This window comes from Anneissia japonica, unplaced genomic scaffold, assembly GCF_011630105.1.
Source record: "Anneissia japonica isolate Jap-2015-1 unplaced genomic scaffold, ASM1163010v1 scaffold5825_len372023_cov165, whole genome shotgun sequence".
In the NCBI taxonomy this organism is placed as follows: domain Eukaryota; kingdom Metazoa; phylum Echinodermata; class Crinoidea; order Comatulida; family Comatulidae; genus Anneissia; species Anneissia japonica.
The window spans coordinates 27,478-40,069 of NW_022751237.1; the positions used below are offsets into that span (position 1 = coordinate 27,478).

Sequence of the window (12,592 nt, forward strand, 5' to 3'; positions counted from 1 at the left end):
AAACAAAATTTTTTCCTGTCTGTGGGCTAGTAAAATATTCTGTGGGCTAGTAAAATCTCTAGTAAACTAGCCCAGTGGGCTAGTTACCAAAAAAAGTTAGGGCAAGCCCTGCTTTAAACCATGTCCAAGATGTACAAGGAAATCGCACAGCAGTGACAAATGCTGTTTAAAAAGAAGACCTGTCACAAGTGTAAAAAGGTTGGACACATTGCAAAAGCCTGCAAACAATAGTCAACTGAAAAAGTAAATCGTGTTATGCAGAGATATAGCGACTCATCGGATGACGAGTACAAAATTGATGCTGTATCAACAACATGTTCACCGGAAGCCATCTACATTAATTTGAACGTAGAAGGAAGAAACGTAAAAATGGAACTGGATGCAGAAGCAGGGGTATCAATGATACCACATAAACTGTTCAAACTTGTTCAAACAGATAAACAATTCAAAAGCTTCTCTGGGGAGTTAGTAAAGCCAGTAGGTACGATCAAAGTTAATGTGGATTATGAGAAACAACTCATTATTTGTGGCTATATTTTGTAGAGCATAACATATGCATTACTAGGAAGAGACTGGTTAATGTACATAAGATTAAACTGGAAAAAGATAGATTTCAGTTCAAAGGGAGCTACAGTAAAGAAAGTTGAAACCTTAAGAGCAACTGAACAGGTGATAAACAAACATCCAATGTTATTTGATGAAAAACCTGGTTGCCTTAAACACATTAAAGCAGATGTGCTACTTATAAATGATGTTAAGCCGGTAAATAGTAGAGCATAGTTTACCCTATGCATTAAAACCTGAAGTTGAAATAGAGTTAGACAGGTTAGTTTGAACGGGGTATTAACACCTGTAACACATAGTGATTGAAGTAGTAGTATTGTGACTGTCAAAAAGAAAGAGGGCACTGTAAGGATCTGTTGTAATTATAAACCAACTATAAATCTGCTACTAAAATCAGTTGCACCTCCAAACATTAATGTTGAAGATATAATGGCCAATTTAGCAGGTGGTGTAGCTTTCACAAAACTTGACCTAGCACACGCCTATAGCCAGATGGAGTTATTACAGAACAAGCAAAGGAGTTCTTAACCATTGCAACTGAAAAGGGGTTATACCAACAGATGTACAAGCGCACAGCAGTGACAAATGCTGTTTAAAAACAAGACCTGTCACGACTTCAGAAAAAACCATTATAGTGTTACGCACCCTATTTAGCAGAACAGGTGTACCGCAGATATTTGTATCAGGCAATGGTAGTCAATTAACATCTATGGAAATTAAAAGGTTCATGGAAAATAACGGGATAAGACATAAATTGAGTGCGCCTTACCACCCCAGTAGTAATGGTCAAGAGGAGCGCTTTGTTCAGACATTAAAACAAGGTCTGAGAGCAGCTAAAAATGAGTCCGGTAATGCACAAACAAAATTAGATCGATTCCTACTTGCCTACCGCAACGTTGAGCATTCCGTAACCAACCAATCGCCAGCAAAATTGTTCCTTAATCATCACTTAAGAAGTAGACTGGATGCGTTGCGTCTCATGTTAAAGAAAAAGTACACAAACAAATCAAAGACCATGAGTTGTGGTGTATTGATACGTATTGTGATGAGTTTGAAGTGCTGAGCGTGCGGTTTTGCAATAAAGACATCAGTGTAGAAACCAATATGGCTTGTGGTAGTCATTTTTGCAGTGTTGATTGAGTATACAAACTGTACCAACGATAATAGAATATAACAGATTCCACTTTATCCAAAATTCAAGTTCCTCATTTGAAACAGATTTTGGCCAGTGGCCAAATTACAAGTTACAATTACACAAGGGGGAGGGAGAATAAAACATATAAAAAGTTACATTAAAATGGAAAATAATTATTGTCATCATTATAAACATCATTATAAGAATTGACATTAACATTAAAAATGAAATTTAAAATGATAAAACTTTACATTAAAATGTCAAAAGATTGTTACTATCATTTCTAAATATCAAAATATACATGAAAAACACAAAAAAGGTCAATTCCATTTAATCTGAGAGGAGGGTATCTCATTCATGTTACAAACTTTTATTCATAAAGGTCAACAAAGTAAGGGATGGGACTGTTAGAAAAACGTTTTGCATGAGAAGTCAGGCGTGAAATGTTACTACGATGTCATAGGTTTCGCACATTTAGTTTAAATCTGGTAGGTGGTAATAAATCTGCGCAATGGTTAGTATTAGAAAGACCTTTAGCAAACTTGAGGCAATGAGATACCATCCTCTCAGCAAGAGTAGAGAGATTCAACTTTGTGCATGCCTCACTATATGACCAATAGTCACGTCCCAAAATTATTCGATAAGCTCTCTTTTGAATGGTTTCAATAGAGTTACTAAGGTTTGTAAGACCTGAATGCCAAACAACATCAGCATACTCAAGAATGGGCCTAACATGTATGGTATACCTGTCTCTTATACACATCTAGATGTGTATAAGAGACAGCTTTGTCAGCCCTGCCCAGATTTAACAATACGTTTTCACGTAGGCCTGCACGAAAAAAAATCCCCATCGCTTCTCATTCATACGTACGGTCTTCACTGGACTTTAAACAATAGAAAACGCGTCTGAACGATGAGTGAGCGTGTGGACGGTTCACAATCGTTCAGTCGCGTCTTGAGCAGCTAATGAATATTCATAATTTGCACTAATTAGGTCCGATGATTTGCTAGACGCGTCTGAAATAGCGTGTTGGTCTAGACGCGTCTTTGTCGTCTGAAATAATTTGGAGATCACGCCTAATCAAAAAGTTATTTTGAATAGTGACACCCAGTATCTTAGCTTCATCAACAACTTTTAATTGAGAATCGCCAAGAAAAAGCAACTGGCTAGGGGCATTTTTAGCAAAAACAAAATCTGAAGTTTCTGACACTAGGGTTAAGATGGAGTGAATTTTCATTACACCAATCATTAAATTTATTTAGGTTGTAGGAGACTCAACTGGTTTATATTGCTATTTTCATACAGGGTAAGGTAATCAACATACTTGAGGACAGAGCAACTGGATTCCATAATAGCATCATTAATCATAATTTTAAAGCCTTCACAGCCAAACTTCGTTTCTTGGGGGATACCTGCATTTAGTGTGATATAGTCAGACAGATGGCCATTTTACCTAACACACTGTTTTCTGCTGCTGATGAAGTCACAAAAGCAGGGAACAATCAAACTACAGACTCCACATGAGATAACTTTCTCAACAAGGATGTTGTGCTGGATTAAGCCAAAAAGCTTAAGTGAAGTCTGTGAGGACGACTGTTCCCACAATTCGGCCTCGCTCAGCGGCAGAACTTAAGTCATGAATAAACCGTACTAGTAGCTGGTAGAAGCACCTTTGACACGTCCATACTGTCTCTTACAAAACAATGCTTTTTATCAATGGTAATCCACTTTACAAATAAAGTCTTCTGCAACCTTTGCAATGATACTGTAGATGTTAAAGAGATGGGTCTTAATTTCTCAATTTTTGGTGGGTAGACCTTTGGGATAGGCACTACAACAGCCTGTATCCACTGTGTTGGGAGTTTACCTTCTTGGAAAGAACTATTATGGATGTAAGATATAGGTTCACTTTTTCAACAGCAAATTCTATTAGAATGTGTGGAGCAATCCCATCAGGCCAAGCTGCCTTTAATACACTGGTTGAGATTTTCGCGCCGCACCTTTAGGCTGTAACGATCAAGAAGAAATACTGTAGTCATTAAGAAACTGTAGGTAGCGGTAGCTTTTACTACAAAGAAATGGGAATTCCGAACTAAGCAATGCGCATGCGCAGTTACCAAATAACGTCCATGAATTATTTATAAAAACACAGTGAGCATGCGCTTGGAAATGCTAGACAGCCAGTGTGCATGTGCATTGAAAAAGTGATGTTATCGAGCCATGTCGAGCATATGCAGTTACCAAAAAGACGTCTCAGGAACCAAATAGCGGCTGCGAAGATATCTTAAGAACCAAATAGCGGCTGCGAAAATTGGTATGATTACAAAAATATCGTCTTAGGAACGAAAAAGCGGCTGTGAAGAGGGTATGGAATAGAAACGGGCAAACTATATGGAATATATTGAGAACACGAGCATGTCAAAAGCCTCTATTTTGGCTACCTTAAAGCCAGTTCATCAGCGTCCGTCAGGGGGAAGTGTAATTAAATTATCGCAAAAAAAGTATATTAGGCTCTATCATCGTCCCTACGTACCTAGACCTATGCATTGACCCTATAAAAAATAACCACAGAAACTGACGACACAACCTAGGGCCTACCACTAGCCAAGTACTGTAGTAGAGCCAGGGTATTCCACATTTAATGTCCAAAAATACGGAGCCTTACGCTGAAGAGGGTTAGGGTTAGGCTAACTTTTATCGAGATATCGTACGGTACCCATGTTTTATCGAAAAATAGCCACACACTGGTGGCAGTAGTAGGAAGGCCTAGCCAAGCTAGTGGGGAAGGGGAACGAATACAAATAAATAAAATAATATTAAAACTAATACATTATTAAATAACAATAATGGAAAAATGCAGTTTGGCTCAGTGGTTTTCATTCTGGTTGTTGAAATTGTAGTCAGCAGGAGTACAAACAAATAGAAACAGTAACAGACCCCATGGATGGAAAAACGAACAAGAGAAAAGAACATAAAAGATTAAGAGATGATATTGGGGAAGAGCGAAATGGTGCAACACAGCAAGAGAAAGAGATTGATTTGGCGTCAACATCCTGAAACATTTGTGCAGCAGTGGACCGACAATACTGTAGTTGATGATGAAGCCTCTGAATGTTATCAACTTGGTCGAGCCTTGAGAAGGTGACAGCCTACCATGGGATTACAACCCAAACAAACCAGCTGAAGGAAGAATCTTAGATGACCCACCCTTTGATAATTCTATATTCATTTTATCATTTTATTATTTTATCATCAATTTTATTTTAAAAATAATCTTTAATATTCAGTATTATGCATATTGCAGTAAAAAATTAGGCCTATCCTTAACAATAAATAAGCATAGGGCTATATTTATTGATCTATAGGAAAATACAGTTACAGATTTATTTATTAAAACAGTTAACTTAAATACGATAACAAAATTTACACATAGTATACATTTGGAAGTAGCTGTATACACAAATTGAATAAGCACAGAAGTCGCGGCGTTTTTTATAGGAAATATTTCTTGTTAAAGTTTCTTGTAGACCTCCCATGGTTCTGCTCGTGGACAAGATTCTTTTTGTGGAAGAAAGGCAGGAAATAATGAGTTATCTAATAGGGGATATCTTTACCACATTCAGTGAAAGAAGTGTTTATGGCATTACCTAAAGCAACGTTATCAGATATGGGAATATTGGGTAATTTTACGGTAAAACTACAATTATTATTGGATTTGGTAGTATCCTTTATATATTGATACCATTTACAGGGGTTTTCATGATGTTTCACCCGGCTGTTATAATAATTGCTTTTTGCCTCTATGATTTTTTATTTTACCAGGTTATGTAAACCTCTTAAATAATGCTGTGTTCCCAGATTCAAAAGCCCACTGCCTTTATTAGATTCCTTATACTAGAAATTCCAAATTGCAAGTGAAGTGCTGCGAAGTACAACTGCATATAAATGTTCTTCAAATAAAATTATTTATGCGAGTGAAAATAATGAATAATAAAAATATAACAAATAATACGAGACACGACCCATTGTCTATATTAGAACACTTATTATTGGGTGACAAAGTCGTAATTTTTCATTTTTGTCAAAAAGTGTCTATAGTGGTGAATTATGGTTTAGGTTTTTTTTAATAAAGTTTCAAAAATTTCTACATGTATGTATAATGTATTGCGATGTTAAATAGACAATGTTAGCTATCAAAGAGCTACGTTGTTTTTCATTGGGACCTTCGTCCCTTCAAGGCTAGCCCTATAGGGCCTAGAGTAGGATTTTTTATTTGGTGAGATGATTTAGTATGGGGAGTTTTCAAGGCGGTGAATTTTCTAGGGGCGAGTTTGTAGAGGCGAGTTGACTGCCAACGCACCACAGGACGTAAGCATGATCGAATTCGAGTCAACTCGGCACCAAGTCAACTTGGCCACAGTTTCGCGGCCCCCTCATAATACATTTTTAATTATTGTTTTAAAATGTAATAATTAGCACGTTGACATTTAAATAAGTTTAACTGGGTTCGTAAATACTATAGGCCTCAAAATACTGTGCCGAGACTTGGGCAGAGTTGACATTTATACCGCCCATGGTTATAGTAAAAACGCTGAATAGTGATACTCAAGCGTCTCAAGCTCACGTAGAAACATAGTAAAAACAAGCGTTGGTACCGTGTATGCCAGTCTACAACAAGCGTCGCCTAAATGTAATAATTAGCACGCTGAAATAGGCTAGTAAATAAGTTTAACTGGGTTCGTAAATAATATTGGCCTCCAAATATGTTGTGGCTGAGACATGGGCCGATTAAACGTAGAAATATGAAACCTAGATTAAAAACGCTGAATAGTAATACTTGAGCGTCGCAACATGCAGACGTTGGTACGTGTAGGTTAGTCTACAAACGTCGCCTAAAGTAATTGATTTTACCCGGCAGAACGAAACGAAAGAAGGAAACTCCGCTTTTCAGTCGTCTTAGGCCCTTGTTTTTTGACAAACAATGATCTTTCAGAGGTCAAATTGCTGTCAAGAATATGAATTGGCTGCTTCACAGCAATAATCTGTAAGCCAGCGTTTGTCATTACAGTGTATTTTTATAGTTTTACTTGGTAAAAATGAACTTAAACCAAAATCAAAATATTGTAGAAAGAGTCCATCTTCTGTTGAGTTGTGTGTCCATTTTTAACACATTCCCAGTTCTGTGTTAGGAGCCATTGCTCAAAGTTAGTAATGCAAGTGACTGTTTTTGCAAAATTGGTAATCCTTCTTGATTTAGCTTCCAAGCAATGCATTTATGATCACTTTTGCCAAGTGGGGTTAAGGGACAGGCGAGCTGTCATAATTCTCCATATTACATTACGTGTACAACTGCATAGAGCTTTTTTGCCAATACACCTGGAGTTTGAAGCCAAACTCCGGGTGTTACCTAACAACCAAGATCTAATAATCCCTGATAAACTCAGCAGGCCGTCAAGGATTACACTGACTAAAATCAATAGTTAACAATGCTTACTAGACCTCCTGACTGGGTCTGGTTAGGGGATTCAAAACAAGGAAACAATTTACACCCTTCACAATAATACTATTGTTAAAATATAACATTTTAAAAACCGTATTTGTATTTGTAACGAGGTTGAAAAACTCCCAAATCCCAAATTACTCCATTCGTTGAGGAATTTCAATTAAGAAATTAACAACAACATTTGAGGCAATGAATCGCGATTTTTGGACATGTCACCCGATTAAAAAATGCTGCTTCTCATTTTTGAAAGAAAAATGTAATATCTATATCTGTAATAACAATGAATCTTAAATATCCAATTTATTTATCGTACCTTTTACTTTTCTAGACGCCTAGCCTATGCCTATCCTAGGCCTGGTTCATGGTATGTTTACAACACAAATTCGCATTTTATATAGTCTGTAAATACCAGCCGTAGTAACTCTTAGCGCACAGTTAGACATCAAGTTTGTTAAGTTGAACGGCATAAAATGTCTGTATTGTAAGACTAGCAACTCTATAAAGCACGAGTACCAATAGGTCGATTTTATCAACGTTCGAGTTGGAATTCAAACAAAACACACAGAAGACTTGATGTTGAATGCAACTAGAGCATAAACATACATTTGATAAAACAACCTTTATTAATTTAATTTACGTGGATTTCATGCATAAAACTATTTATTTTACATCGAAATCGGCTGGAATCTTAAATAAACAAGCCCGGAAACAAGTCCAATGTATACCTGGTGAAAATTTCTCGTACAACATGCCTACAAGATAGTATAATAAGTATTAAAATGCATGCCATCGTGTTGGGATTAAATATTTCGACATTAAGTATTTCATTATCAAAAATGATGAATAATTTCTCAAATCTACAGGCGTATTATCGTACTAAAAAGCAAATTATAACCCGTTGGAAAATGGACGGTTCCAAATCGCCCAATACTTGCACCAACGTGTGATGTGAACATGCAAGCTTAGCTCTTGAGGTTTGTTTTGAGTAAAAGAAGACAGCACATTTTAATCTATTATCTCCCTCGTTATAATTATTTTATAACTAATAAAGCAGATTTCAGATTTGTTTTAAATTAATACCGTAACGCCCCGGGAGCGTTGCATTTTTTCAAAGGTGAAGTTTTTTTCATTAGAGGTGAATTGTAAAATCAAAAATTACCTAAACAAGCTGCTTTAAACGGTCAATAAGTTCTGTATTTGTAGAGGAACAAGTTAATGTGCAGGGTATCTCCAGGCCTCCTGCTATTTTGCTGTTCCTTCGTTTGTTGCTGGTTATTTGAACATCAATAACTCCCTTGTGTTTCAAAAAGAAATGAAATATCTTCAAGTTCTCTTGGGGTAAATGGCCGACGATGCAGCGCGGTGCTTCTCCTTTCACAACAGCAATCGCGTGTTTGTCAAAAACATTGTCGGCCTCATGAACTGTTGGTAGAATCTCTCCGATTTTTGGAATCCAAGTTTCTTGGTACACATGGAATCCTCTAACAGTACTTTCAATTTTATATGTATACTGGTACATTTCCGTAGCAGAACTTGAAGATGAAACGGCCATGTTTAGACAAACATTTTTTACGCCCTCAACTTGAAGAAACATTCTTACTACGGTATAGACTTCATTGACCAGACACCTTGACAAATCAGCGTCGAACACGCGACACATTAACAATACACGATTACCTGTTGTTTGCCGTCAGTTTGCTGCTTACCCTGTTTTTACAAGGCTAACGAAATACCATGAGAGAAACACAAAATAGGCCTAGGCCTAGTAATCGTGAAGACAGTAAACATCAAACGTTTAGGGTGAGCTTTTTTGAGTAGTATTAATTTCATATCAAAGAAAGCAGCACACAGTATTACTCCTTGTTTGTCAACCTTTTTATGGACTGGATACCCATGTGAATTGATTGGGCACTCATTGCAAATTGAAAAAACTCGTTTATTCTAAGCGTTTATTAGAAGGGGGTGTTTATTAGAGACAATACGGTATGTTAAATTTTCAACAACACAGTATACGTCTCTCGATTCGGAGGACCTACTGTAGATGAGGTTACATCTTTCTACACAGGCCTAATGCCAATGGCTAGCAAAAATGTGAGGTAAACATTACGCCGTGTAGAGCCGTACGCTAGCATACAGATGATAGGCATGGCAGATTTTATTTAGGCCAGCGTGTAACACCGCCTTACTTTGAATGTCTATGTACCTTCAATATTTTGATATTCATTTTGAAAAAAATAGTAAAATATTGATGATTGATTCTTAATATCGGTCTATAGTTAGGTCCACCGACGTTCGTGAATTACGCACCCAGGAATGTTGTGCTAGGGTGCAGCCTTCGCTATGTAGGCCTACTGGGTCTGTTCTCAAACTGTGATCGATTATACTGTAAACTGAAGAAATTAGAAATGATGACTGATTCTAATATCACTTAAAACAAATGATTTTAACTAAAATGCAGAGTACAACATTTGACGTTTCCAATGGCAAATGATCTACACTGCCTAGGGCCAGTATTTATAGGATTAAAGGATTAACACTTCAATTATCATAAGCAATTACACTACTCATATCTGCAATGTCTTATCAGCATTGGATAAGAAGAAAATGGAAAAATTTCTCTACAGCAGTTGTACACGTCATGTAGATGCATTTCCTTTATAGTATAGAAGTCAGTTTTAAGTTATTTACTTGCAATACATTTGATACATTCATGCGGTTTAAGTCTCCAAACAGACAAAAACCAGTTGTAGAGATGTACAGTAGTACACCACCAACAGTAGCATAACAAAGATGCTTGCGGCCCCCGGCTAAAAATTCTTCTTCCTCTACTGTGGGCTGAGTCTAGGTAGAGAGCCTAGGGGTATGGGCAAACCCCTGCTTCAGCCAAGAATGTATCCTGATGTTCTTTACAGGTTCTGCTAATTTAGACAGCCCTGCTCACGGCAGATTGGAGGCTAGATGAAGCACGCTGCTGGATTACCAAGGCTTTCTCAAGGTCTGGGGCCTCTAGCGTCAGCTAGTGAGTGCTCCTAGCTGTTATGCGACTGGCCACCAATTAGGAAGTAAACTGGGAATATTCCCTGCTCTCTGTAAAGAAGCGGTTTGGCGCAGCGGGAATTAGTTTGGCTTCCCAACCTTGAGGTCAGGGTTTCAATCCCTCGCTGTGCATTTCGCTGTGTGCTTGAGCAAGGCACTTTATCTGCGTTGCTTTTCTCAACCTAGGAGTACAAATGGGTACCTGGTGGGGTTGCATGCTGTGCCAATATGGTAGCAATGACCAGGGAAAAACCTTACAGCGCTTTGTAACTGCAAGGAAAAGCGTTATACTGTACCAGAAACAAGTACAGTAGTGCATTTGTTAACATGCACATGGGCTCCTGTACTCAAGACAATGTCTTAAAATCACAGGGAGAGGGATTCTTAATAGAATAAAATAACGAACACAAACTTCAAAATAGTTCACTGCACACTCAGTGGTTACCATCAGTCAGCAAACTATGCTATTTTGTTTTGTACTTTAGTTGATCCCGATGTCAGTCTATTTTTCATCTACCATGCTGCCACTTTAATTATCTTTGAACTGTTTTCATGGATTAATTATTTTCCTTAGATTATTTTCAAACTAAAACAATTCTTTTTTCTAATTATTTTAAAACATACCTTGGAAATATCTGAGTTTGTGATTGGTGGGAAGGAAATCACCTGATCATCAGCATTTGTCACACATGGGTAAAGTTGTTTATCTTTAAGTAAATCCAGGTATCTACAAAAAGAAAAAAAAAAACAGTTTGCTGATTTACACTTTTTGTATTGTAAGAAAATAGAAATGGTAAAACTTAAAGCCAGGCTCCAGAGTGAAAGAATTTTTTGATACAGTATGTTGTACAATTTATTTTTCTAAGACACAAAAAAGGGTGTTTGACAAAAAACTTGGGAATGGGTCATGAGATACAGAAAAAGGTCAAAAAGAGCGTGATTACACCACCTTTCCTCCACAGTTAAATTTAAAAATCTATATTTCATTAACTGTTGCCAAGTTTTTGGTTAAACACCTCTTTTTGTGTGTTTAATTTGTTGATACTACTTTCCGGGTCATTCCATATGAACTCAACCAGAGGTCCGCAGGTGACCGATTCTGATTTGGCTAAAATTTATTTTGGAGATACCTCTATATAAATAATAAACACATGCAAAATTCTAGACTTTACTCCAAGTGGTTTCGGAGTTATGGCCCCCCCCCAAAAATCGGGTGCCACGCCCCCTTTTCGGCCTCGCGAATCGCGAACCTCAATTTGTAGGGTTTTTGGAGGTCAAAATCTTGGTATCTTGGTTAGGGGCTGAATTGATGTCAGAATTGATCTATCTTTTTTCATTTTCAAGTTATTGCCGTCTCAGATGTTTATCTTTTTATAGGCGGAAATCAAAAAATCAGATCAGTTTTCGAGTCCTCCCTGTGAGGGTAAGAGCACTTACATATAGTTAATTGTGCTAGAATCCTGCTATCTGAGGACAGGACTGTGTGTAAAAGAGAGATTGACTATATCCAAACCATAATATAGGAGTTAGGGATCCCTGAAAAGGGTTCCGGCTGAAAAAAGTGACATTTTTGCCGATTTTCGGGTAGCAGGTTCATCATGTGGGCAATTACCCATGGTAATGAAACTTTTTCTACTTAATTGTACATATCTTGCCTCTATTTAGTCAAAATTTCAACTTGTTTTCTCATCTCTTTCATTGCTAAATAATTTGGTCTAATGTAGGCGATTTTTGCTGAAAATGCCTCTATAATCCCCTTTTAGTCTGGTTGTAAAACTGCTGAAATGAACTTTAGCGAGAAAAAAGTAAAGGAAAATTAATTTTTGGTTTTTCTGAATCAGCATACCCTATAGTGTCTCAGAAAAAAAATCCCCATGCCTAGGGCTTGTCTCTTATACACATCTAGATGTGTATAAGAGACAGGCATACCCTATAGTGTCTCAGAAAAAAAATCCCCATGCCTGGGGCTTGGGCAATTTTTTTTTCAGCACTTTGAAATTTTGACCTAAAATACCCTATTTTAAACTATTTAAGATGGGGGTAGGGGAAATAAATTTATGTTTTTGGTCACTTTTACATATACTGTGGATATGAAATGTAACAACAACTTGGCTAAATAGTTACTCATCATTCTCATTTAAAAATTTGATCGGAATTATGACGTCATCATGATAAATTCCAAGATGGCGTCCATTAAGGTGGTAAAAACTATGTTTTCAATGTAAAAATAATTTTATTGTTATCAAAGTACAATATAATCCCAATACAATATTATATATACAGGAATAAAAAAAAACCATATATACATATATATATATATACATATATATATACATATAAATATATATATATA

At 36.8% G+C, this 12,592-nt stretch overlaps 1 protein-coding gene across 2 annotated transcripts in view; it reads right to left on the reverse strand.

Moving 5' to 3' along the window:
• Positions 1–12,592, reverse strand: part of LOC117121612 (leucine-rich repeat-containing protein 47-like) — a 32,794-nt gene that overhangs the window by 5,118 nt on the left and 15,084 nt on the right. For both annotated transcript variants that reach the window (XM_033266848.1, XM_033266847.1), the window contains one exon: positions 10,864–10,966. In XM_033266848.1, the coding sequence (XP_033122739.1) occupies positions 10,864–10,966 (103 nt within the window). The remainder of the gene's footprint in view (positions 1–10,863; positions 10,967–12,592) is intronic.